General features: G+C 55.4%; 1 protein-coding gene and 1 long non-coding RNA gene across 5 annotated transcripts; both read right to left on the bottom strand.

Annotated features, from left to right (window-relative positions):
- Window positions 1–1,809: 1,809 nt before the first annotated feature.
- On the bottom strand, window positions 1,810–4,621 carry LOC119104142 (uncharacterized). 3 transcript variants are annotated; one of them, XR_005094872.1, is made up of 6 exons: window positions 4,565–4,621; window positions 4,077–4,225; window positions 3,536–3,646; window positions 2,777–2,944; window positions 2,317–2,429; window positions 1,810–2,027 (listed from the first exon to the last, which is right to left on the bottom strand). It is a non-coding gene; the product is annotated as an uncharacterized LOC119104142 (long non-coding RNA). The 3 variants fall into 3 exon arrangements; XR_005094871.1 differs by having other exon boundaries at window positions 4,422–4,608; XR_005094873.1 differs by having other exon boundaries at window positions 4,449–4,608.
- Window positions 4,622–7,771: 3,150 nt separating this feature from the next.
- Window positions 7,772–19,937, bottom strand: LOC119104144 (protein ROP). 2 transcript variants are annotated; one of them, XM_037227829.1, is made up of 7 exons: window positions 19,888–19,937; window positions 17,730–18,463; window positions 15,668–15,892; window positions 15,038–15,232; window positions 13,544–13,825; window positions 8,456–8,740; window positions 7,772–7,935 (listed from the first exon to the last, which is right to left on the bottom strand). In XM_037227829.1, the coding sequence occupies exons 2-7, from the start codon at window positions 18,399–18,401 to the stop codon at window positions 7,831–7,833; spliced, it is 1,764 nt and encodes a 587-aa protein (XP_037083724.1). In that variant the 5' UTR covers window positions 18,402–18,463; window positions 19,888–19,937; the 3' UTR covers window positions 7,772–7,830. The 2 variants fall into 2 exon arrangements, with proteins under 2 accessions (XP_037083724.1, XP_037083725.1); XM_037227830.1 differs by having other exon boundaries at window positions 7,847–7,935; window positions 8,505–8,740.
- Window positions 19,938–27,287: the final 7,350 nt, after the last annotated feature.

Genomic DNA, 27,287 nt, shown 5'->3' with positions numbered 1-27,287 from the left:
CTGAGCTTCACCACGATCACTTTCTCAGGCATTCGTTCACACTTGACATTGGGGAAACTCTGCAAGCGCCAGCGCCTGTTCTCTTGGTGTTGGGACACCATATCAACCTGCGTTCCCAGCCAAAAAGGAAAAAACAGATCCAGCGAACACCTAGAGGAAAAAGTTCTGGACAACGCGGCGGGGGTCACGCAAATACCGGAAGAGAAACAGAGGTAAACAAACCTCCCTGTCCGGGGAGGTGCCCCACTTGGATTAGTGACCCATGATGATGCGTGATTTCTCCCATGTCACTTGCGCAAGCCGTCAACTATTACCCCGAACTTTTGCTAACAGCCCCATGAAGCATCAAGCCAAAGCCACCAACTTCGAGGCAGGCCCTCATCCCCGGCAGGTCTGGCTGGACCGCCCCTCTTTCATCCCAAGCTGAGGTCTGTTCCCGCGAAATACTCTTTAGCGTTTTCGGGCCGGCCGTCGAATTGTTGGTGCGCCATCACACCACGTTCCACGAAAAACTGAACTGTACCTATAAGTCCACCCGACACACAACCTGGCGTTCCCGGCATACGCCCAGCCACTCCTCAATCGCCACATAGCGGCACATACACCATGGGCCGACTGACCGTGGCTGGGTGGCGACACGACTACCCGGCCAAGGGTGGGAAGCGTACGGATCACCTCAAGCCGGAGGGTGCCCGCCGTCGCCGGCGATGCCGGAGCCGTCGGAGCGGTCGCTGCCGCTGCCGCTGCCGGCTCGTTGAGCAAGGACGGGTGGCCAGGAGCGGGACTGGGAACAACGGCCGACCGCACAACTGAGAAGCGTACGGTCCGTGGAGGACAGGGTACGGATAAAACAGCACGCGCAGTACGCTGGAAGGGCGGTATTCGGTCCGCGGAGGACAAGGTACGGATAAAATAGCACGCGCAGTACACTGGAAGGGCGGCATTCGGTCCGCGGAGGACAGGGTATGGATAAAACAGCACGCGCAGTACGCTGGAAGGGCGGTATTCGGTCCGCGGAGGACAGGGTATGGATAAAACAGCACGCGCAGTACGCTGGAAGGGCGGTATTCGGTCCGCGGAGGACAAGGTACGGATAAAACAGCACGCGCAGTACGCTGGAAGGGCGGTATTCGGTCCGCGGAGGACAAGGTATGGATAAAACAGCACGCGCAGTACGCTGGAAGGGCGGTATTCGGTCCGCGGAGGACAAGGTATGGATAAAACAGCACGCGCAGTACGCTGGAAGGGCGGTATTCGGTCCGCGGAGGACAGGGTACGGATAAAACAGCACGCGCAGTACGCTGGAAGGGCGGCATTCGGTCCGCGGAGGACAAGGTATGGATAAAACAGCACGCGCAGTACGCTGGAAGGGCGGTATTCGGTCCGCGGAGGACAAGGTATGGATAAAACAGCACGCGCAGTACGCTGGAAGGGCGGTATTCGGTCCGCGGAGGACAAGGTACGGATAAAACAGCACGCGCAGTACGCTGGAAGGGCGGCATTCGGTCCGCGGAGGACAAGGTATGGATAAAACAGCACGCGCAGTATGCTGGAAGGGCGGTATTCGGTTCGTGGAGGACAAGGTATGGATAAAACAGCACGCGCAGTACGCTGGCAGGACGGTATTCGGTGCGCACGGTTACGATTCCTGACAATTCGCGAAGTCGCGATGCATTCGTATCATTGGTGCTCGGTTGTGCCATGGTGAGAGGATCACGTTCTTCCCCGCTTTGACGTAAACAAGGAGTGGGTTTAGGAAGAGAAGGTTAGCCTGACAATCTGCCAGTAGCAAGCAACGTAAACTATCCATGAACAAAACAAAAAACAGTATATTGACTAGAATGCCATGATCCGGTGTACCATCGCTCTTCAGCTTCTCGACCAGAAAAGTCGGAGACGACAGACAAGTACGTAGCCTCAGCCACGGCCGCTTGCGCCAAGATCGGGGTGTAGATACAGCCATCACCGGGCGGAACAAGTCTCCTCTTCCCACGCCAACGTCACATACGCACACAGCTGGAGACGCTCTGGAAAAGAACACACAAAAAGGACGTTATGTACCTGCACATCATAATTCCCAATAGATGGAACAGATTAACTTGATTGGCTAAAACTGCAGCAGCACAATTTGATAACGACGTAACAAAAATGCATTTTGGTAGCCAAGCTTGGTTATCATTGAACTTGTGGTCCGAGTTTGGCAACAACTGACCCAAGGAGATGGGCCAATGTTGACTGCACATTCTATAATAATGCTCCTCAATGGCAAGTAAAAGCTATCTACCAACCAAACACCTCAGTCATTAAAGTTCATACCCTCAATAACCTCCAGAATAGTTTTCATTTCCAGTAGGTCTTCGCGAATGTTCGAAATTTCATCGTCAGGTGCCTGGGAAACGTCTTCTTCTTCTTCTTGTAGTAAGTGCAACCTAAGCAAATATGTCAGTATATATTTATGATTGTGTATACATTCCAGAAATGGCAGTTATGTTTTTAGAAATTGTTATAAACATTGATGGTGATTGCTATACTAAAATGTACCTGAACACGGAACTCCACAGTCAATGAAGATGGCCAGACAAATACACACGTAACAAAAATTCAGCAACAAAAATTGCGGCACATGCTCCCTTTAGATTTCATAGTTCAAGTTATATACATACATATATATGTGTATATATATATATATATATATATATATATATATATATCGATCTCATGATACCTAACGATATTCAGCCAACAGCCTAGGCAGTGACACCTCCTCAGCACTCACAGCTGGGCGAAGGAGCAGCGACAGTCGTGTATTGTCTCCAACACGACACCGGGCCGCGGGGCGCATGGGTCCGGGTCGGGCGGTAGGGCCGCGCCCACCACATGGTGCGCTGCATCAGACTCGCTGCAGAGCTTCACCACCTCGCTGGCCAGCCCGCACATGGCATGCCTGAGGTGCGGTAGTGTGCAGCAGTGTCAGCCAGCCCACCAGGCAGCAAAACATGGCCAGGAAGTCCACTTATGTTTGTCTGGTACAGGACTAGAATGAATTAGGTTATCAAAACATTTTTTCAAATGATATTTTTAGAACCAGGCCAAAATCTTAATTCTACAGAGCAACATTTCAAGCCAAGCAAGTAGACACATGACAAAATAATAGAATACATAGCAAAACAAAGAAGACACATAACAGCATGATAAAAGCATTTCCAGTGTCACATGATTTTCTGATGTTTTGCTTATGGCAGTTATTCTTATGCCTGAATTCTGCCAAAATATCAAAAATATTTTTGCATGCTGGAATTTGAGCCAAGGCTTTGCAATATAAAGCATCTAGTAAAAGGGCTCAGCATGAAGTTGGACATACAAATCATGCTTTGTATGACTATTGAAATGGCTTTGGTATGCCCTATCACATTGAAATAACTATATACCACAGATATTACAAGACTACACACAATGAGTGCTTATCAACATCATCTTTGGAAGTGATAAGTCATATATCACACATGTGCAGATGGCAGACCTGGCACACACCTACCGGATTTCCTTCCATTGTACAAGACTGTCAGTAACCTTCCTTGCCACACACCCACGCAGCTTGGGCAGGTAACCAGGAATATTGTTTAATGAACAAGACTCAACAGCAGGCCTGGAAAAGTATCTGTTGTCAGCATAATGCTTGTAGCATAAATTGCAATTGACAATTGCAAAACATTCCTGTGGTAGTTACTATTTCAGCATAGCTAAAAGCAAAATAGAACTATTTTCTGAGAAACAAGTGCAACATCTTGGTATATATGTGAAGATACTAAACAAACATCATTACCAACAATTCAGTCAAACATAAAAACCAAATGCTCATCAAAGCATATAAAAAGGCAAAACTTGTGTTCAGTTTTCTGAAGTATGTCTGAGATTATATACTTGTTGTGGTCAGATATTGACATACATATGCCTGGTTATATGGTGCTCATTTGCAATCCGCACATCTGACATTGAATGGGGATGGCACATTCAACTAAGCAAACTGTGTTGTGAATAACTGCAACAAGGAGAGGACAATGTGAACTATTACATACAAAGCTAATGCACTGAGTTGTCCCAGATACTTCTCAGTTTGCTTGATGACTTTTTCAGCATTATTCAGATACTCTCTCAGCTCTTCACAGGTTGTCTTTGAGATGAAGAGTGTTTTGTAGAATATCCCAAGGATAGCAGTCTTCATCTTCTGAAAAACACATTTATTTACATGTTGACTGTCTACCAGCACAACTATTTGGATGTCAGGGCATGCCTTTTCCTTTCCAAAAAAAAACAAAGCAGAGGCATCCAGGCCTGGAGCGCATGGTTTGAGACACGACAACACGAAAGATGCCTAGTAATATATCCTAGAGCTTTGATACATGTCAAGTGGCTAGACTAACCTGGACTTAGTTCCGACGACAACTTACAGCATAAATCTTACTTGACACTTGTACAATTGCTGTGGCAAAGCTGTTATTACACAATCTACACTAGACTACGATGCCAGTTTTATATTGCGCAATGCGAAGCCTTTTCGACTTACTGGCGTGGAACTGCACCCGAGGGGGCAGGGATCACGGTAGGACCGTGTGGCCCCCCAGACAGTTCATGACAGGCGAGGCTTCCCGGAACATTGCAACACATGCGCCATAAATGTGTGAGCTATACGCTACCACATTTTACTGACATGATTTTCTTTTGAAATATTTAATCCGAATCTTCTGAATCGATTTCTGGGATCGGAACTCACGCTTACCAGTTCTTGTTTTGTAAACCCTAACCTCTACTGTCCGATCGTACAATTCCAACTCAACGGCAGAATTTGGTGGCGAAAGCTCAACGTGCTGGAATGGTTGACACGGCCCACCCTGCCCTCTGACGTCATCTGACCTTTGTCGCGGCCGCCGTCACCGGCAGCAGGCTACACCTGTCAAGGGCAAATAGCGAGCGCATAAAGCGACTCAAACCCAGCCCGCCACGGACGGGGGAGTCGGGATACTGGCGCTCTGACCAACTGAGCCGCCGGGGCCGATTTCCGAGTGCGCATTGAATCTGTTTCTGTTCCGCGCCAGCTTTTTTCACACCCACCGCCCAGATGTCACGCGCTGTTATACGCTAGGTAATGACAAATATATTGGCAATTGCGAGCCCATGCCACACTTCATTATGCATCTAGTAAGGGTACTTGGCTGCGCTGATTTTACGCGTCCAGTGCACACTCAAGACTCCTGTGGATCAGACGTCTCCTACGCCCGCTAATTTCCGCAGTACTCCACAGTTTTCTCATTCTCCTTGCGTGCATCCACGTACCCATCAACACAGTGGTGTAGTTTCCTGTTCAGCTGAGAGAGGACGAGGGACGGGAGTCTCACAGTTTTGAGACGAAAGTGGGCCAAATTGAGGAAGGCACTTTTTGGCCTACCTTGAGGGTGCCATTTTTTACGACTCAACCCCTTACATATTTTGCGCAAATGCACCCCTATCCCAAGGGTAGTGATGCCCTGAGCTTATTCACAAGGAACGAAGAATGCACCCCTCAACTTTTTCATTGGTGACATTCCAACAACATTCCAACATTTCCATTTCCTCAGCATTCCAATGCCCTCAAGGTGTAGCGTGAAATAATAATAAAAACTTTACTAAGTGGAGTACCCCGTGTACTTCACCCGCTTTCAAAACCGCCTGCGTAATGTACGAATCTCTCCTTGGTCAACCGCAGGTGTTTGGGAAGAAACAACCATTAGTCTAATTGTGATTTATTTTCTACCTGATTGGGCATCCGATGATCTCTATCTATATATATTTATATAGGTAACACACGAGACACCACTTCGTTTCATCTGAACAAGCCCAGCCGCCCTAAGCGCGCTCCTACCCGCCGCCGCTGCGCGGCTACTCCGGAGCTAACCTCTCGCGGCTTATCACTTCGCCGGCGCCCGACCCCCTACCGTCCCACTGGGTCTACTGATATACGCACCCCAGCTCCACACCGCTTCCGGAGTCGACCACGGGCGCACGAGGCCGAGCGCCGCGGTCCTGCCGGCAGGGCGCGCGCCCGCGGCCGGCGCCTACACTACGGAATGACGAGACAAACTGCCGCAGAAGCTGCCAAGTGGCCACGGCGCGCCAGCGAACTGACTAGGGCACCACGACACGTTATTGCGGCGGCAGCGGCGGCGGCGCTCCGGATCGGCCCGGCCCGGCAGGCCACCGTCCGGTACAGGCGCGCGCGGCGACACGCTGTCACGCTTCGGCCGGTGCCGGCTGTCGCGGGAGCGAGACTGAGTCCAACGGCATGCGAATGCTCGGGCAAGAGAAACAGGGCCAGGTCGAGGGATGGAGCAGAAATCTTCGCAAGCAGGAATAGGTACGCCGCCACATGGAAGTGCACATGAGAACAACCGATTTTGCGGATAAGATGTCACATACATGAGCGACCTTAACAAATAAATATTCCGTGGAAACAAGATCACAAATAATCAAATATATTAACAGATATCAAGAAGGCATAAATAAAACAACCGTAAATACTTAACCCAATCGCTCCGCCGGACGACGAACCGCTGTGAGCAGGCACACTACGTTTTATGACGTAAAGGCAAGAGCTGTAAGTTGCATATCGCCAAGACGACATTACGGCACTCGCTTACCACCAGCGTTAATGAGATAAATAGAACAAAGACCACGGCTAACCAGCGCTATCCATCGGGGCTTCCATCAAGGGGATTGTGAGTACGAACAAGCACACGCGAGGTGGAGATCCAGAACCGCGGCGTCGCGCTCAAGCGTACCGCGGTCACGCCCTGGGAACTCTTGAGAAAATCATAAGTTGTATCCAGCCGTTCGCATATTGCTACATTGCATCAAGCAGTCAAAGCTTTCCCGCTTCGAACATACTTCATCCGCTTCTGTCGGCCAGAGCCGCCAGCCGGGCGGGCTGATCGCGGCAACAGCCCAGTTTGTAGGGTGAGTGCAGTAGTCGTACGTTGGTGTACCGATACCAATGTGATGTGACCCCGCAATCCAGAATCGTTCCGCGAGGCACCGATGTCAGTGCCCGCCGCGTTCACAAAGCAACCCCAGAGCCTGGTTTCAACCAGTCCATCCCTATCAAGTTTACTTAGCACGCTAGTCGCTAATGCACGCTAACGCAACCTCGTACCACAACTGAGGAAAACAACAAAGCGCCACCAAATCACAACTCACTCGTCGCAAGACGCAAGCAACTAAGGTAGAGCCATGCCCCTAACAATCACTTTGAGTTCCCATATGGGATGGTGGAATAGAGAAGAAGACATAAAAAGAGAGTGAAATGTCGAAAAGCTGAGAGGAACAAGCAAGACCAATTACATCAGCGCCAGAGAACACAGCCAATCGTAAGCAAGCTGGAGAGCATGCAGCGACAGAGTGCATGCAATTATACCGGGGAATGGATAGGTTATGGACAATCGCGATTGTTTGGCCAAACCCGAGACGTGTACGCGATCAGAGACCTCAACTGAACCCTACCACAGAACAAATGTTCGGCCCTGAGCCGCTTTCTACAGCTGAGGCTGCCAAGGAGGCAGAACCGGCGCCCACAACCCCAACCAAAGACAGCGGAGGAGACCAAGAGCCGCAGTCGCCGCACCACACGGCCGCCAGAGCCCGGACTGAGGAGCACGCGCAGGCCACCGCAGACTAGAGACCCACCCCGACCGGGGCCGACTGGCGGCGGCCGGGCGGCGCGCCGCCGAGCGCGCCCTGCCGGCCGGCCGCGCCGCCAGCCACCGGAGCGTGGCGCCAGGCGGCCGTCACCGGTGGCGCCACCTACGCCGGTCCGCCCAGCTTGGAGAGGTTCTTGAGGAACTGGCCGGGCGTGATGAGCTGGTCGCTGCCGATCACCACCTCCCAGTTCTTGATGGCGCTGGTCACCTGCGGCGGGGGACACACGGCGGCTGCTCAGGCGGCCACACTACGGCGGCACGCGCGCCGACAGTGCCGCCAGCTCGGGGCACGGCTGGCGCCACAGCCCGTCTGGCGGCGGCGGCCCACTCTTGTACCGGGGTGGACGAAAACACCATGCTGGGGAATTACCCGCCTCAAATAAGGAAATCGATCATATCTGTCTACCAAGTACTCTTAATGACATGAGTTCGGCTGAACGGCGTCACATACTTGTAGAGTACGCGGGTAGTGATGCTACCTGTCACGTGCGGCTGAAATTACCCGTACATCCACCTGCCCAGCTAGGATAGGCCGCCGTCACCTCTGTCCAGAGCCTGAGCTAATCCGGCCCGGACAGCTTCTGCTCGGTCAGGACACACAGCAGCAGCGGCATGAAGCCAGCGCCATCTGTGGCGGGCGACCGCCGCCGGTCACCGCATTCGGAGCCAGACGCGGCGTGTCCTGGCGCGCCGGCGGCCAGCCGGGCAGGGGGAGGGGGCTCGCTCACCTCGTACGCGGCGCGGACCTCGCTGTACGACAGGCCGCCCAGCACGTACACGATGAGGCGCGGCACGTTCTTGACGTTCTGCGCGCCCTTGTCCTTGTGCCAGTGGTAGCGGGCGGTGGTGGGCGTGGCGCGCGGGTAGCCGGCCGTGGCGGCGCGGCCCGCCAGGAACGGGAAGTGCTTCTCGTCCAGCTTCAGCTCGATGGCATCCTCCATCACGTCCTTGATGACGGGCGTCCAGCGCGACATCTGGTATGTGTGCTCGGTGATGCGCTCCTTGCGCGAGATCTGTCGGGCGCGCCCGGCGGCGTCAGCATCACGCGGGGGGCGGGCCGGCACAGCCCGCGTCTCCCCTCAATATCAAGGGGGAGGGAGTCAGCAACAGTAAAGTGACGCCTTAGTCTTCAGCACGAGTAGATTGTCATCAGCTGATAGAAATATGCATCGTCCGACATCGGTTCCCGGAAAAAGTCGCAAGGAGAGAAGTTATAGGGAAAAATTAGCATGGAAAACGTCGAAAGAGATACAGGCCGGGTGGATAAAACTCGAATAAGAGAAAGTTGAGGGGCACAAAATCGAAAGAGATAAAGGGCAGCAGGGATAAAAGTAAAATCAGAAAAAGTCGAAGGACAAAAAGGGGACGGGGATAAAAGCCAAACCGGAAAAGCCGAAGGACACAATGACGAAACGAATAAGGTTGACAGGGATCAAAGCCGAATCGGAAAAAGTCGCAGAATAAAAAGTTATAGGGCATAAAAGTCGGCAGGAATAAAAGCAGGATGGGAGAAGTCAAAAGACAAAAATTGGACCGGGATAAAAGTAAACAGGAGATCAGTTGAAAAGCAGAATACCGACAGGGATACCTGCCCCCTCTGATACGTAAAAAACACTCGCAGTTAAAATGATTTAAAACAGAAGTCATCTGTATTTCACGCCCGGTATGATACGTGGATACAGTTGTGGCCACGGGAAGAAACAGATGGGACTGGATGGGACTGAACGCGACAACACGGAAGTGGGCGGTAACGCACGGCCCAGATCACACCAGAAGGGGCTGGGCGACAACTGACGAGATGGGACCGAATCGGGCGAAACCGGACGACCAGATGGGCAGGGACGGGACGGCGCCGGAAGGCACCACAGATGAGACCACGCGTGACCGGACGCGATCAGGCAGCAGCGGACGTTGCCGGACGTCGCCACAGGGGTCCGGGCGGGACAGAACGGGCCCAGACGGGATCAGACAGAACCGGACAAAACCGGACGGAACAGGACGAGATCACACGGGTTTGGACGGAGCAGGACGGAACCAGGCAGACTTTTTTAGTTTTGCACCGAAGGACAGGTTGCCTTCAGTGAAAGTTGTTGGCTACGACACTTAATACGACGCCAAAATTAAGGTCTCTACTGTTTCGCAACATTAGCTGCGTTCCGCCGACTCCGCAACGATGCGCGATCCGAACATTGTCTGCGTTTCCCGTTGCGGAGAGGCAGGGGGAGCGGGGTACGCTGGACGGCCACAGACCAGCGGACGGCGTCTCTTGGGGAGAGGCAGGGGGAGCGGGGTACGCTGGGCGGCCACAGGACAGCGGACGGTGTCTGCTGTGGAGAGGCAGGGGGAGCGGGGTACGCTGGACGGCCACAGACCAGCGGACGGCGTCTCTTGGGGAGAGGCGGGGGGAGCGGGGTACGCTGGGCGGCCACGGGACAGCGGACGGTGTCTCTTGGGGAGAGGCAGGGGGAGCAGGGTACGCTGGGCGGCCACAGGACGGTGTCTGTTGCGGAGAGGCATGGGGAGTGGGGTACGCTGGACGGCCACAGACAAGCGGACGGCGTCTCTTGGGGAGAGGCAGGGGGAGCGGGGTACGCTGGGCGGCCACAGGACAGCGGACGGTGTCTGTTGCGGAGAGGCAGGGGGAGCGGGGTACGCTGGACGGCCACAGACCAGCGGACGGCGTCTCTTGGGGAGAGGCGGGGGGAGCGGGGTACGCTGGGCGGCCACAGGACAGCGGACGGTGTCTCTTGGGGAGAGGCAGGGGGAGCAGGGTACGCTGGGCGGCCACAGGACGGTGTCTGTTGCGGAGAGGCATGGGGAGTGGGGTACGCTGGACGGCCACAGACAAGCGGACGGCGTCTCTTGGGGAGAGGCAGGGGGAGCGGGGTACGCTGGGCGGCCACAGGACAGCGGACGGTGTCTGTTGCGGAGAGGCAGGGGGAGCGGGGTACGCTGGACGGCCACAGACCAGCGGACGGCGTCTCTTGGGGAGAGGCAGGGGGAGCGGGGTACGCTGGGCGGCCACAGGACAGCGGACGGCGTCTCTTGGGGAGGGGCAGGGGGAGCGGGGTACGCTGGGCGGCCACAGGACGGTGTCTGTTGCGGAGAGGCAAGGGGAGTGGGGTACGCTGGACGGCCACAGACAAGCGGACGGCGTCTCTTGGGGAGAGGCAGGGGGAGCGGGGTACGCTGGGCGGCCACAGGACAGCGGACCGTGTCTGTTGGGAAGAGGCAGGAGAGCGGGGCACGCTGGGCGGCCGCAGGACAGCGGACCGTGTCTGTTGTGCAGCTGTTTCGGCAGTGGACCTGGGCGTGCGTTATGAAGCCCTAAAACCCCGCACTGTATGGACCCGTTCCAGACACAAAAGCATGTACTTGACATCAGCGAGGATGGCCTGAAGCTCCTGGTTATTTGGACGAGGGCGTGATTTCAAAAAATGATTTGGGAAAGGGGGCAGGGGAAAATGACGCCAACTTTCTTCAAAACGCCAATAGATGGGCTTCTCCCGGAATCAAGCTACTTTCTTCCCAAAGTTGGGGGGAGAAGGGGAAGGGTACAGATGTAAGGTAAGAGTACCCCTCCTCCAACTGAATAGGAAACTGCACCCCGGCGTTCGGTACTATCAGTTCGGAGTTGCTACACCGAGCCATCGACCTTCAATACACCAGGAAGTATAGCTCAACGACGCGACGGAGTAAATACTGAAGATGCCGTCAGTACCCGGCGTGTCATGTTGTGCTTATAATAACGAGGTGTGCCATCATAGGCGTTCAGTAGTGTCCCGTGGACGTCTTGCCGAGTTTCGCCCCTTTGCGCTCTCCGTCTTTTGACTTTTCTATTTTGACTTTCCATACAGACTTTGACATATAGGCCTGGAATTTGTTCCCTTCATATTTATCCAATTCGACCAGTTCAACTTTCTTCTCTGTATATTTTTTTGCTTGCCTTTTTCTATCCCTTTTCCCTGTAGTTTTCTGTCGTTCAACTTCTTCCGGTTGAACTTTTATCCCATTTGAAACTTTTTGGCCCTCGACTTGTTCTGATTCGATTTTCATCCCGGTCGAATTTTTATCAACTTTTTTCGTTCGACTATTTCCATTCGTTTTTTTTTTGTCGGGACACCGCCACATCATTATAATGTCACGCCATGTTATGCACGCCATCGACGGTTTTCGGGAGGGGGGGGGCGTATGGGCAACAGGTACTAATACGGCCGCCTACCTCCGGTAGTCTGCAAATAGTCTACCAGTTACATCGACAGCTAGGGTCCGGTGAAGCCCTCGGAGCCAGTGACGGCTGGAGCCCCCCGACCCTGCCGTCACCGACCGGGCCGGCCACCGCTCCGCCGGCGTGGGCGGACCCGCCGCCCGAGCGCCGCCGCCGCCGGGCGGACCATCGACCGTCTCGGCGTCACCGGCGGCCGACACTGCCGCCGCTGGCGCCGACCTCAGCGAGGCGAGCCGCCAACACCGCTCCACTCCCGGCGGCGGCCCGCCGGCGGCAGCCACCGATGCAGACCGTGGGCGGCGCGCGGGGACCCGAGCCGCCCGACGTTAATGATGGGGGGGGGGGGGGGGGGGGCAGCTCGAGCGCCGGTGGACGGCGGCGGCGGGGTCACTCTCCGGATTCATATCCGCGGCGGTGGCGCAACCGAGCGCACTGAACCTAATGGAATGGCTTTCAAATCTGATCCGTCCGGGTTCATAAAGCGGCAGATGGATGGCACCACTGGGGGGTTAACAGAGCTCCACATAACTGGTCCCGCACTCTCACCGGGGCTGCTCTCCGCCGGGCGGCCGTGGGCGGGACGTTGGCGACACCCGGCCAATCAGTCTACTGATGACGTCAGACCGAACGCCAACGCACTGCTGCGCTGCCAACCGGATGCCTTTAAAGTGCCGACCAATATAGACCCGACAGGATTGTCGTGCTTATTTCATCTCGCTCGAGAGACTGGCGAGGCAGAATTCACGAGCTGAGCTGTCTGCGCTAGCCTGGCTGCTATTGGTCACAGCGGGTCGGGGGAGCGTTGCCATTGGCTGGACGTTATTAGGACCGCACATAGCCGAGCGTCGTACGAAATGGCTGCCGTGGCTCAGTCAGCGCCTGAACGCCAGATCAACTCGGAACGGAAACGACAGCGAACGGGCTACGAACCGAGCGCTGGGGTCAGGAGGGGAGTGTAATTATCTTTGATCGCCGCCACGCTGATCAAGCTGTAGCTGCCACCCAGTGCCGTCCTGATTGGCGAGACTTGATCACCTTGGAATTCATGGAATCCCTATCTCGGCAACAGACCGACATCTTAGTCAGGAGGTAAACTGAGAATGTTGGTATATGAGCACCGGTAGATCTATCAGACGTCGGCCCTTCGAATTCATTGACGGTAAGGCCCCTGCTGACTTCTAAGTGAAATATCGGAGCTGTGAATTGCAGAATACAACAGTTTGTACACGCAGACCGCCCTAAACACAGAACTGCAACGGAGCAGTCAGCTAGTAAAGCACAGGGTCATTGTACGGTGTGCCAGATCGTAATGCAAAGGTGAGGGAGGAGCGAGAAGGCAGCACATAGCCCAAATCCTAACGCGAAAGGCCTGCCAAGAAATAAGCCACGCTTTCATGCTTCTGAACCTGAGCTTTCTTTTCACAAAATAGACCCCAGTTGTCTGGGACACAAAGTGTCTCGTGAATAACGGGAATACCGACACAGATTTTATGAGCTTAACTTTCACCAGGCAGCGCTGCTGCAGACTAGGTCGGACAGCTGTCCGCGGTGAGCGAGCGACCTCGCAGCGGCCCCAGCACAAGCTCACCGGGTGGATCCTCTTCCTGTTGCCGTCCACCACCACGTTCAGGCCGAGGTTGGACAGGTTGGTGATGATGTTGCGGTCCTCGGCCGGGATCTGCGCGTGCTGGATCAGCTTGTTCAGGTTCTCCTCGCTGATGCCGTTCTTCACCAGGATGTACAGCAGGATGATGCGGATCTTGTCGAAGGTGGTGACGTTCTGGTCCAGCAGGATGGGCACGATGTTGCGCATGTGGTCGCGGATCTTCTCCCCCTCGGCGTCGGTGCCCATCGCCAGGTCCTGCTCCACCTGGGGTCACGGGAGGCGGGGTCAGATGTCACTGGGGTCACGCGGCCACGCCCGGTGCAGGGAGCGAGCGAGCACATCAGCGGATGACCAGTGGCCTGGGCTGCTTAACAATCAGCGTGGATTACGTGTCCAAGCTGTGGCTAGCGTCCGTAGCAGCGAACGCCGTCATACGAGCAAATCCGTCACACATAGCCTCCGTTCCGTTCTCCGAACGCCAGGTCTCCAGTGAGCGCACACCGCCTCCATTATACCCTTGTCTCCTGTGTTTGTGGGACGTGTGGCTGTATTAGCTTCGGCTCCATTGTATTCATCCCGAGAAACTGACCTGGCGAGCCCGTCCCGGGCTGTGAGGCAGTCTGGTGTTAAACCGCCAGAAAATTACAAAGAAATACACCAGACACTGGCATAATCTTCGGACTAGACCCGGACGGGGCCTCTGCCTGAGCCTGCCTTACGCCATGCGGGCCCACCTCCTCTGGCCGTACGTTAGCGGGCTGAGCTGGCTAACACAGCTCGAGGCCACGACAGTCCCGGCAGCGGGCGGGGTACGCCCTACTTAGCAGCATACTCCATTCGGATCAATTCCGAAGACTGCAGCATGGCTGGTGACGAAGTCTGTTCGATTTTGTTTGATGTCCAATCTTCACCGGACTTTTAAAAAATTGGATAATAGGCCTGTTTTCATTAACTCCCTAAAGCCTCCAGCCAAACCCTCAACAGCTATGTCCAAACGGCTTATAACGACGGGTTTGCCGCTCGACTTTGTTGACATTGCGCGTAGATGAAAAGCGTAGACACTCTCAACCTAAACTCTTGGCGAACATCCTCAAGGGAACCAAAATCCCAATGGCCTTTCAGACCTCAAACAGTTACGCAACATGGCTCGGAAACCCAAGCGTACCGCAACACAGCCCAGCTCTCGGAGCATGCGTCCCAGCCGGGGGTGGACCACAGACGGACGGCGTCCCTCACATTAGCTGTCGGCCCAGCTCAGCTGGCCGTCCACCACCAGCTCACATTAGCTGTCGGCCCGGCTCAGCTGGCCGTCCGGCTCACATCAGCTATCGGCCCAGCTCAGCTGGCCGTCCGGCTCACTTCAGCTGACAGCCCGGCTCAGCTGGCCGTCCGGCTCACATCAGCTGACAGCCCGGCTCAGCTGGCCGTCCGGCTCACATCAGCTGTCGGCTCGGCTCAGCTGGCCACCCGGCTCACCTTGCAGAGCTTGTCGACGTATCCCTGGTAGGCGGCCATGCACTCTCCAGCCAGGTGCAGGTGGGTCGAGTACTTGCTCAGCTCCTTCTGGTACTGCGGCATCTTCTTGATCATCTGGCTGAGGTCGCGCATCGACGCCTTGTCCGTGGACATGCCGCGCTTGTTCTCAATGAACTTCTTCATATTCTTCGTCACCTGAGGCGGGACGGAATGCTTCGTCAAAAAGCAGACTACATAGCTCGACGTACCTTTACACATCAATGATGCACCTGCTCAACCAGAGATGAGAAGTCACTTGTAAAATGCAACCAACATTGGAGAGACGCTGATAAAATACCCCAGAGTAGCCTCCACTGTGCTACAGTAGAATCCGCAATGCCCAGGGGCACATCACAGCAGTGGCTGCCCACTCACAACTACCCCGAGCCAATTATTACCGACTCCCATTACACATACATTTCCACACACGCCTGCTGAACGGAGACCGACAGGGTCCCCGCCACTGCCGCAGCAGCACACAGCTCTGCGTCGGACCACACCTGCGTCCACCCCCACACCCAACTCCAGCCGGTAGGCCCCCCACACCCAACTCCAGCCGGCAGGGCGAGCCGACCAGCGCTCGTGACCGACCTGCTGCGAGACGATGGCGATGTGCTGGTGCCGCAGATCCACCCACAGGTCGTCGTTGTCGTCCAGCAGCACCTCCTTGGGGCTCTCGCCCTGGCTCGCCTCGTACTTATACACGTCGTTCTCGATGGGCAGCAGGTCGAACGCCATGGCCTGCAGCGTCAGCTCGTGCAGCAGCGGAGAGACGGCGTCGAAGCCGCGGTCCAGGATCAGCAGCTGAGAGCGCGCCTGGGGACGCAGGGCACAACGGGATCAACAGCTGAGGGCGCGCCTGGGGACCCAGGGCAGAACGGGATCAACAGCTGAGGGCGCGCCTGGGGACGCAGGGCGGGGCGGGGTCAACAGCTGAGGTCGCGCGTGTGGACCCAGGGCTGGGCGGGATCAACAGCTGAGGGCGCGCCTGGGGACGCAGGGCGGGGCGGGATCAGCAGCTGAGGGCGCGCCTGGGGACCCAGGGCAGAACGGGATCAACAGCTGAGGGCGCGCCTGGGGACCCAGGGCGGGGCGGGATCAGCAGCTGAGAGCGTGCCTGGGGACGCAGGGCAGAACGGGATCAACATCTGAGGGCGCGCCTGGGGACCCAGGGCGGGGCGGGATCAGCAGCTGAGAGCGCGCCTGTGGACGCACAGCAGAACGGCATCAACATCTGAGGGCGCGTCTGGGGACCTAGGGCGGGGCGGGGTCAGCAGCTGAGGGCGCGCCTGGGGACCCGGGGTAGAACGGGATCAACAGCTGAGGGCGCGCCTGGGGACCCAGGGCGGGATGGGATCAGCAGCTGAGGGCGCGCCTGGGGACCCAGGGCAGAACGGGATCAACAGCTGAGGGCGCGACTGGGGACCCAGGGCGGGGCGGGGTCAACAGCGAGAGCGCGAGTGGGGATACTCCAGGGAACAGAATCACGAGTTGGAAAGTCAGAGCTGTGTCTTTGAGGCGGAGCGGATGAAGATCACAGCTGTGGAGTCAGAGTGGTTCCCGTTCAACAGCTGGAGAGTAACAAATATCCCATGAAGTATGACAGGCGTTTCTGCCCGTCCCATCTCATACAATGCATGGCGTAAGCTTGACTGGCGGCATGTCCAGTGTTTTTGAACGTGTCAATTGGTAACACGCATGCTAGGGTTAAGCACCAGCCGATGTGCTCAGCATCCCTGTATCCAGCTCACACAGCCGGCTGCGCCGAAATGAACGACACAAAAAGCTCTTCCGAGGATCGTAGGTGTCGCGTGCGTCCGCTGTTCTCTTTCGGAACGGACCGGCCGCCCCGGGGCAGCAAAACCACGAGACCAAATCGAAAGCCCGAAGCCGCGGACCATCCTCGGAGTCCAGACTACGGGGGTAAATCACAGAGGCACAAACCGCGCGGGTCGGCCGACACACCATCTACCGGCAGCACTAACGGAAGTGTGCGCTGGGGGGGGGGGGGGGCTGGATGGAAAGAAATAGAAGGAAATATGGCACCACAGGAAAAACCTGCTCATTACATGAGGAAGGATACAGCCACCGTCCGCCCACGCCGATCTGCACAGCATTCAACCTAACTCAGCAGCCCTGGTCGGCAAATAGAGGCTTAGTCACCAAATATGTAATGCCCTCTTAATGCAAACTCCTTTTGGATAAGCGTTGCATCTTTCGATGTACAGCAATTTGTCACTGTTGGCAAAAAAAAAACAAACACGTGATCGTGGAGATCACGTGGTCTAAAATAAACCACGCAACTGACTCAGGGGAAGGTCTTTAGCCCAAACAGGGTAATTTCGAAATCCTCCGTGGCATTCCAAGTACTAGAAGATCTGGAAAGTACTTGCGATGCTTTTCAAACCTCACCACAATATGTGCGCAGTAAAGCACAATGAGCGCCCAAACCACCTGACATGACAAGTAAAAGGCAAAATTTCCCCCGAAAGTAGCTTGCTAGCATCTGACCAATCTTTCTCCTATGGGACAACAAAGATCCTCCAAAAGGGGACCCGCCGCGTCACATCCGTCACCGGCAGTCCCGCGGCGTACAAACAAATCGGTCGGCTACTGGGACCGGCACCGCCACCACCGCCGCCCTCAAACCTACCTTCTCGGGCGACTCGCCCATGGTGGGCTCGTCCGCCTTGTAGGCGTCCAGCTTCTGCTGCACCATCTGCGCCAGCTCGACGTTGTAGTCGAAGTCGCTGCGGTAGCGCACGCTGGGGTACTCGCCGAGCACGGCGCAGAGGGTGGCCAGCTGCTGCGCCATGCGCTCCATCGTCTGGGCTCGGCCGGCGGCGCGCGACGGACTGTAGAACACGGGGAACGTGTCCTCGCAGTCCAGCGAGAACACCTGAGACTCCTGTGGCAGGAAGGCGATGTTGATCTCCTTCAGCGCCTTCACGTACTTGGAGACGTTGGCGTTGACAAGCATGTTGAAGCAGTCGTCCGGGCACGCCTCTGTGAAGAAGATGTGCGCCGCACGGTACATGGTGCGTGTGGGAATGGCAAAGTCGTTGATGATGCCGTTGATGGACTTCTCAGTGGGCTGGACCAGGTACACGGCCTCCAGGTGCTGCAGCGGCTCGCGCTTCTTGTAGATGTCCTCGACGATGGTGATGCCCTCCTGAGCCAGGTCATGCATCTTGGTGCAGGCAGAGACCATGCGCATGCTCAGCTCGTCAACGATGAGCACGCGCCAGTCGGGTGACGCGCCCTTCTTCTGCGACTTGATCACGATGTCCATGATCTTCTGGCCCACGATTGACTTCAGCGACATGGCTGGGCGAGGGTGTAGGCCACAGGCAAGGCAGATGGCAGTGTCAGCGAGGTGGACACGTCCTGTGAGCAGAGGTGCAGAATAGGGTATGTCATGCTGGACACTGCAGTAATACAGTGAAAAATGCAACTTTAAGTGATAAACAACAGAAAGAAAACAAGGTAGGTTCATGATCACTTATATGGCTTGCACTTTTCTCCACCAGACAGCAATGCACCAGCATAAACCAGCTCCCATTAATTAGGATATCTACAGGCTATGATGCTCCCACATGTGTCTCTTTCTGGGCAATATGCAGCTGTAGATGTATTTTCTTATGAGCTGCTTGGGACTATCCACTGATCAATGGTACCACTATGATGGTTGATGGGGCACGGGGCATATTATGTTGATGGGGCATATTATGTCAGAGCCTTTAAACGTACCCCCACAAAACATTAAGAATAAAAATCAAGCATTCTACATACTGTATACCACAAATCCACTGTTTATCTGCAATCATGTCTTTATTCTAATTCCTCTGGAATGACATTATCACTAACAAATGCAGCGGTTTAAGTATTATGCACATTAGGAAAGTTATGCTCTTTTCCTTCAAGTAGGCCAACTATGAACACAACAGCAGCTTTCCACCCCAGGTGAAAACCTTTTGATAACATATTATTCTCAGATTACAGAGATTATGGCTCTTTGCCTTTTGAATGCAGCTCTGCATAGGATGGAGAGCACCTGGCCTCAGGCAGCCAGGGTGATGGTGTGCCAGGCTGGTTGGCAAGTCACAGTGTAGCCGATCCCCAGAAGGCTGATAACACCATGTGCAAAATGAAGTAAGTCAGTGGTAGCAAAAGCAACACCAATTCCCCTAAAAAAACTGTATGCTTCAATATCCCTCCATTACAATATTAACAGGACAGCAATCTTGCCAGTAAGGGTGGGGGATGTAGGAGGCAGGGTGTGGCTGAGCCACACAACTTTTTGAATCATCATCCTATGGGTTTGAATTTAAAGGCTTAACCAGTGGTGGCCATAACCACCTAATTCCCTGCACCTATGTGCTTTCAACTGCAGAAAATTTGCATTACTACTGCCTGCCTGGTCTGTGCTTTCCATTAACTCTTGGCTGGTCTGCCAACTCACAATTGTCGCACATCTTGACAAAATATTGCAGATATGTTGGTACAGTTCCAAACATCTTTTCCATATCCCTGTCATAGTTTGAAGACTTGATTCACTACACAGCCCATGCCATGTCTATGGGATCACAAACAGCCTGCACTTGATATGCCCTATTGTTTGCTACATGCAGACAAGACCTATCCTCACTAGGACCTGCTCCTAAAATGCTTCAATCACAGAATGTGTAAAGTAACTTCTGTTCATATAAAAAGAATGTGGGTTGGTCTAGTTATCGCAACAAGTTTTAAAAGGCATATCACGATTTTCTTAAACAGCCACAATCTAGCAATGTCAACAAAGTAATACTCACACTAAAACACTTGCAATGTGGTTACTGCTGAGGTCACACAATACCGCGCAATAACAACGTGTTGGTCCTCTCACAATCCGACCGGAGCACGACCGCAGCAAACAAACAACAGCCAACCCACAAACGCAAAGCAAGTCCCTTTCGCTGGTGGCAGACTGGGGACTTATCGATTGTGAGCTCAGGCGAGTCGAGAGACATCTAGTGTCTACTGCTGAACTATAGGAGACAGTCTGCACAGTAGGTGGTGCGTAAGGCAAGTTCTACTGTCGTAAACGTAAACAAGAAAGGCGCCCGCCGGGGTTCTCAGATCGCGATGCGCTCGTTATGTGGTCGGGGGGGCAAACACAGGTAGCACTCTCTCATGTGACTATATAGGAATAGCAGGTGAGTGGTGGTGCATGAGCATACTTGCGAACAACAGGTGGGTGTTGTGGTCCCAAACGATCTCGGCCTTTCAAGTTAGAAATCGTGTGAGGCAATTACGGCGTCGATCATGTTCGACACCAATTCGGTTGGTTTTCAAATGTTTGGGAGGCGGGTGGGGAGACGGTGCCGTTAGGGCCTTTAACATTGTATGTTCGTAGAACTAGCTCTGTGCTAACGACTGTTTCTGATAGTACGGTGCTTTCCAGCGTTAAACTCATGATGGGCTCATCCGGTTGCAGGTAACAGATGAATCACAGCTCAGGAAGCAGAACATTCCGATCATGTGAGTCAGAGCACGTGAGGAAGGGCAATGAAGCACAGTGATTGAGTGACATTGCTTCAGCTTGTGGAAGTACAACTAGCAATGAAAGTGACAGTGTGTTTCGGTGTGATAAGAGTGGTTGTTCCTTGTGGAGATGGAAATGGGTCAGTTCGTGACCTGATGCTGCGAGCAGCTACAAGATACACAAAAGCTACTGGATGGGTAAGTTGCTTGACTAAGGATATTTATGAGTACCTTTGCAATGTGTTAAGGCCTGACTTTTGCATGGCAACTAACATGTGCCGTTGTGTACGACATATTGGTTTTATAGTTATGCACTTGGTGCCGATATGTCTGGTTTCTGACATTGACTGCCTACATTATGCAGAATCTTGATACTTTGACATTTTTATGCATAGCATATCATATATAATGAAAAAGCACACATAAAGAATACAAGAAATCCAAGAGCAAGAGTTCATAGGACCATCAGGATTTCATGAAACCTGCAGAAAGCTTTTAACAGATGATGGTTATCTCATGATAAGGGTCTGAGAGTAGTTATGCACAACAGGAACAGGTATTGTCATTGTCATTGGGGCTTTACAACTCACTCAACTGATGACCCTAGGTTTCACTTGCCACGCACCCTAGCACGAAGAGTGGGCACCACAGAGAATCAAGCCTGGTGTTTCTCAGATGTGCAGTGTAGCTTCTGCTGTATCAGTTGTCCATGTCTACAAGCATTACTTGATTGTTTTGTCCCATGCAGAATTATTTTAAAAGCAATGTCTTGTTCCTCATAAAAAGTAGCTGCTTCAGCAAAGTATGCAAAGAAATACACAAAATATGTGAAGAATATGTATGATTGCGAGCATTTGTGTTATTTTTTATTGCTGATAAATTGATCATCAAACAGTGGTGCAGGTACCAGCTACATTGTTGTTCCTGTTTTCCTTTCCATTGTGTTATGTTTCCATTTCCCTCTGCACACCACACTTCTCAGCAGAAGATGCTCAGCCACCCATACAGTGCCAGATACAGTGCCAGGATCTGTCCACACCCCTCATGTGTTATCCAGGGGGATGCAAAGCCTTACTCCTTGTTAAAACCTCCCCAGTTTGTTTTCAGACTGTTGCAATGGTAACCCATTGGATTGTATACTGCAGTCAGTTGTCACTAGACATGTACCTGGATGCCAATGGAAGAGCCAGGATCCCATGTGGTTGCATGTTAATGGGATTCTGGGATCTTTTTGGGATGCTCCAGGCACATCTCTGGTCACCACTTTTACTCATTTTAAGTCTTGCTTATGACAACTTCCTGCCTGCATCATAAATACTCCCAATCCAGATTGATATCCCCCAGTGTATGCCAGTTGTTTATACTCCTGGGATCTTGGGTAAACACTTTGAATACTCTGGGAAAATGATGTGACTTAAAGTGCTGCCCATAACTGACAAGATTTGAAAGAACATCTGCTTCGACCAATATTGGGACACAGAAAGTTGTGCTGACAGTGGATGGATTTCCCTCCAGTGGTTCACCTTCCACCATCCCCGAGGTGTACCAGTGCTGTCCCATCATTACCCCTAGTGGTCTCTGCCGTCCGGCGCGAGCCGGTGCATAACTGGGAGCCCGGCAAACGCGCTGCAGCTTTGTCACATTGTGCGCCGCGAGAGCGGAACGGGTGAATATCCGGCAGGCGGCGCCCCGCGCACCGGAAACGGCTCTGATTGATGGCTGGCCGGCCCGGATTGTGCGGGGCGCGACACGGCCTGGGCCGCACGTGCCCCATGCAGCGTCGATGGTCCGGCCGCGACCGTGCAGTGGCCAGCGCTGGATGGCCGCGGCAGGCACGCCAGAGCGGACGGCTTCACTCTCCGGCCTCAGCGCTGGATGGCCGCGGCAGGCACGCCAGAGCGGACGGCCTCACTCTCCGGCCTCAGCGCTGGATGTCCGCGGCAGGCACGCCAGAGCAGACGGCCTCGCTCTCTGGCCTCAGCGCTGGATGGCCGCGGCAGGCACGCCGGAGCGGACGGCCTCACTCTCCGGCCTCAGCGCTGGATGGCCGGCGCAGGCACGCCAGGGCAGACGGCCCCGCCCTCTGGCCTCAGCGCTGGATGGCCGCGGCAGGCACGCCAGAGCGGACGGCCTCACTCTCCGGCCTCAGCCGCTGGATGGCCGCGGCAGGCACGCCAGAGCGGACGGGCCTCACTCTCCGGCCTCAGCGCTGGATGGCCGCGGCATGCACGCCAGAGCAGACGGCCTCGCTCTCTGGCCCTCAGCGTTGGATGGCCGCGGCAGGCACGCCGAGCGGACGGCCTCACTCTCCGGCCTCAGCGCTGGATGTGGCGGCAGGCAAGCCAGAGCAGACGGCCTCACTCTTCAGCCTCAGCGCTGGATGGTGGCGGCAGGCAAGCCAGAGCAGACGGCCTCGCTCTACAGCCTCAGCGCTGGATGGCCGCGGCAGACACGCGAGAGCAGACGGCCTCACTCTCCGGCCTCAGCGCTAAATGGTGGCGGCAGGGAAGCCAGAGGAGACGGCCTCATTCTCCGGCCTCAGCACCGCTCTGTTCCAAGCTCGTAAAGCGCTGTAAAAGATGGATGTCATCAAGGCTTTCTGGATATGCTCGCGAAAGTGGCGTTTGCTGTAAAAAGCAAAGACGTCTGCTCGTCCGTTTTTTCTGCTCTCCCTTTTTAGCGCAGGGCAACACCCATATCTGCCGTATGTATTACTCACACGGCGTTTTTATTTGTACGTCTGGATGGTCTTTGGATCGCCCTTTCCAGATCTTCAGTGGCGTTTATGGATCTCGAAGGCTCACTTAACCCAAACCACGACTCAAGTGAAATTGTCCTTCACTCCAGCTCACCTGCCTTGGCGAACACTATCCCTCTAAGATAGAGCATGCGGTTGCGTCACCGCGAGTGCTGACGATGCACCTTTTGGCGCCGGTTTTTTCTTTGGTTTGATTTGGATTAGAGCTTTTTCGGCGAATAATAACCATGACAGGGTTATTGCATGAATGAGGCTGGGTAGTGGCCTCCCTCACAGACTCCGTACACTTGGAAGTCCTCTGCTACGGGGACATACCCCGCACAGGGAGATCTCTTCGGTATGTGCGGGTGCCCCGCCAGGTGAAGGGGCACTTAGCCAGCTCATGGCTGAGGCATGCAGCTTGCCTCGGATATACGGGGCGTTGCCAGGGCATCAGATGAGGCGTGAATGAGGAAAGGAGGGCGGATACAGTCGATCTCGATCAGTTATCCTGAACAATAGCAGTGTCGACCGATCGTGACGAGTCTAAACCACGGGAATGTACGGCACACTTGCGTGCTGTTGATTCTGTATGCTCTGTTCAGGGGCAGCTCACAGCATCGCCTTCCGTAAAATCTGGTGTTAATCCCTGCAGCTAAGCACTATGTTTCCGCCGTCAATTCATGTTGCACACTTGGAGCCCACGCGGCGAGGCGACCAGAGTCGTCCTGCACACGCCAGCCGCGTGCCCTGGCCGGTGCCCTCCGGTCGGCCAGTCCCCACACCCCTCTGCGCCAGGAGCCGGCCGCCGGCGGGGCGTCGGTCTGACACGGCGGCGTCACCGGAGCCGACTGTTTGTTGACCTGGCGTCCGGCGCCAGGGGGAGGGGGCTGTCGCCAGCCGCGGCGGCCGGTGAGAGCGGGCCACTGTCTCCAACCGGCCCCTACCGGCCGGACACGCGACCTGTAGACGTACAGGATGGGCACGGGTCATGACGTCACGGTCGCGTCTGCCGGTCGGTCTGTCAGTGCTAGGGACACCGGTCTAGTGGGCGGGCTTGGAGCAGTGGCACTGTTCCGATGTTTCAGGCTGTTACATTTGCTCTCTGATTGTAATTGGAGTGAACGAATTGTGTTACTCGGGTCAAGTGTATTGCATGATTATCTTACGATGCAATTAAGGTGATTGGATGATTGTATAATTGCGATGAGTGCGATGCAATTCGCATCGCACTTAATGCTTTTTGGGATTAGCGGTCGTCATGAAATAAATTGTAGCTGACTCAACTACTTTCGCATAATTAGCTTTGCTTTGTTTTAAGGTGTCTAGAAAACACGTGCGTTGATAATAGTCCCTGGCTTTTGATGCAGGCTGTGCATTGGTTTTGCTTTTTGTTTATAATGGAGAATTACTTAAAATCAAAGGAGAAAGTGCCGTCAGTGACGTACCGTCCTTCAATATTGATCACGGAGCGATGTTTATGAGCTGCAAAAGTACTTCAAGGGTCACAAGCTTAAAATCGGGTTGCTCCTCTCATCGCGTGTTCGGTCGCAGTGCCCCAATCGCCTCACTCCCACGCGTGTCCGGTTCCGGCGCTACCCCGGTGCGACCAACCCAGCCGCAGCTGCGCCGGCCGGGGGCCGTGTTTGCGTTGGGCAGTACGTCAGCTCGTCCGGGAACATCGTTTCTGGCTGCAGACACGCCCATCGCGCCTGCTGCAGGGCTTCAGCTGCCCGCTGAGGCGGTTCAGTGTCAGCAGCCGGAGCATCCATGAGCGACGGGGGCGACGGCGGAGCGGACGCAGATGCGGCGGCGTTGTGCATGGTTGGGGGTTACGTCATGCCTGCTGACGGGCTGAGGAGGGGTCCGCTCCGTCTCCAGGGGCGGAGGGTGCCGCCTCCCGTTCAACCGATATTTCTGTCCACTTTCATCAAGTCATATTCTGAAGAGCGTAGAACCTGTCACGGTCTAACCGCACTGGAGAATAACAGTTGGTCCGCTGATTTGTGTTTTTGAGCGGCTGGCTACACGGTGGCGGGCTGGAGCACGCGGTCGTGCGGCGCCCGGCGGGTGTTTTGTGCGGCGCAGGCCGTGTCAGGCGGCCAGGCGCGACTCTGCCGTATGGGGCAGGTCCGCCGAGCCGCCCTCGCTCGCTCGGCGTCCCGCCGCTGACGGCCGGCTGGTCGGCCTTCCCCCGCTCGCCGGCGTACGGCGGCGCGCGCGGAAGTGGCGCAGGCCGGCGCCGTCACGGGAAAGTCGCGCACATCTGGGCCGCGGCGGCGGCGGCGGCGGCGCGCCGGAGCGGCCGGCGTCGGGTCCGGTGCCGGCCCGGCCGGGCGCCGTGCCCGTCAGAGCTGCGGGATCGTCCGGCCGCCGGGACCGCACCTGCCGCCTGGGAGTAGCGTCGGCGGGCGCGGCCCACCGCCGGAGAGCGGGCTCCATCGGCGACCACGCCCCGCGGGGCGCAGCGCGCGGCGGAACAGCCGGTCACGGGCGGCGGCGGCCGCGCGCACCGGTCCGAGTCGACCGCGCTGTCCGATCAATGGGCCGGCTGAGCGGCTGGCTGGGGCAGTGGGCCAGGCCGGGCGGCGCGGCCGCTCAGTGGCGCCAGCTGGCTGGGGCTCTCGGTCATTGGAGCGAGCCGAAAGATGCCGCGCGGAGCTTGACTGAGCTGGTTTGTGATGCGGTGTGGAGGTGAGTTGATCAGGAGCACACTGGCTGGGTGGGATGGGATGGGGATGGTGCTGCCCAGGCGGGCGCGAGCTGGAGCTGTGGGATGCACTGCATAGGTGGCCTCAACTGGGTATCATGGCCGAGCTGCCATGGCTGCACGTTGTCAAGTACTACAAGCTGGCCGTTTTGACATGCAGCATTAGCTCGGTGGCATTGTGGATGTCGGAGCGTTGGGCTAGTGGGCTCAATCTATTGGCAGTTCGTGGTTAGTTTGATACTGGCGACGTTCACCGCAGCGCGGTGTGCAAAGAACCAGGAAATGGACCTCCTCGTAGCAGGAAAATCCGTTTCTGGAATCCGTGTGGTAGTACATTTGTGTCCAAGAAAACATGATTCAACAGACACACCTGGTGAAATGAGCCGGAGGGGAACGAGACCAGGCCGGCATGGCGCAGCCGTGTTAGAGCAGTGGGGGTCATATTCGGGTCCATCGGGAATATTTGCGAAACGCAGTGCCGAAACAAAGATTGAAAACTCGTTGAACAGGTCTCGTTCGCGCGGGGTGTTAGGGTCAGAGCCTTTGCAGTTAGCTCCGCGTATCAAACACTGGTCCCAAAGCCATGCATGCAAACATGCAACCAAACCTCGGATTGAAGTTGTTTTCGTCAGTTTTGGTTCTCATATAATCCACAGTGACAATAGCAGTACAAAGTCCGCCTCCATTTTATGAGACACTGGTCAACATACGAGTGTTAAAACTAGGGCGTCGCATACGTGGGCGGGCATTATAAACGGAGCTTGGGGCTTCAGTATCACCGCTGGAAAACACAATAAACGGTAATCTGTATTTCTAACGCGCGAGGTGCCATTGACGTGCGCGCGCGCCGTTCGTTCTGGCGTGCTGGCGGTGTCGGTGCGTCGCCTCGGTGGCCCGGGCGGGTGTTTAGTGACGACTGAGTGGCGGTGGTCCGCGACTGGCTCGGATAGCGGCCCGATCCGATCGGCGCTGTCGCCACCTGCCTGATCCGAGCGACTAACGGAGTCACGGCCCGGCCGCCCGCCAGCCGGGCCGCCGGAGATACCGGCGCCGCGCCGCGTCAGCGATGAGGCTGGGCGCTGCACCGGACGGGGCTGCATACGTGCCAGGTCGGCAGCGGGTGTGCCGGCAGCAGGCCCGGTGCTGGATCACGCCGAGGTGCGGCTCGGGTCGGGCGCCGGCTCCCTTCACGGTCGGCTCCACTGGGACGAGACGGGACGAGGCCCCGCGTCCCGGTGAAC

Source organism: Pollicipes pollicipes, unplaced genomic scaffold, assembly GCF_011947565.3.
Source record: "Pollicipes pollicipes isolate AB1234 unplaced genomic scaffold, Ppol_2.1 Scaffold_5909;HRSCAF=7009_pilon_pilon_pilon, whole genome shotgun sequence".
In the NCBI taxonomy this organism is placed as follows: Eukaryota; Metazoa; Arthropoda; class Thecostraca; order Pollicipedomorpha; family Pollicipedidae; genus Pollicipes; species Pollicipes pollicipes.
This window is presented reverse-complemented; position numbering and strand designations above follow the sequence as displayed.

Coding starts and splice junctions, on each gene's coding strand:
- LOC119104144 (XM_037227829.1), bottom strand. CDS start 18,401: ATGTCGCTGAAGTCAATCGTGGGCCAGAAGATCATGGACATCGTGATC. Junction 15,893..17,729: donor TGGGCGAGTCGCCCGAGAAG/GTAGGTTTGAGG, acceptor CTGCGTCCCCAG/GCGCGCTCTCAGCTGCTGAT. Junction 8,741..13,543: donor ACAGGAAGAGGATCCACCCG/GTGAGCTTGTGC, acceptor CGCGCCCGACAG/ATCTCGCGCAAGGAGCGCAT.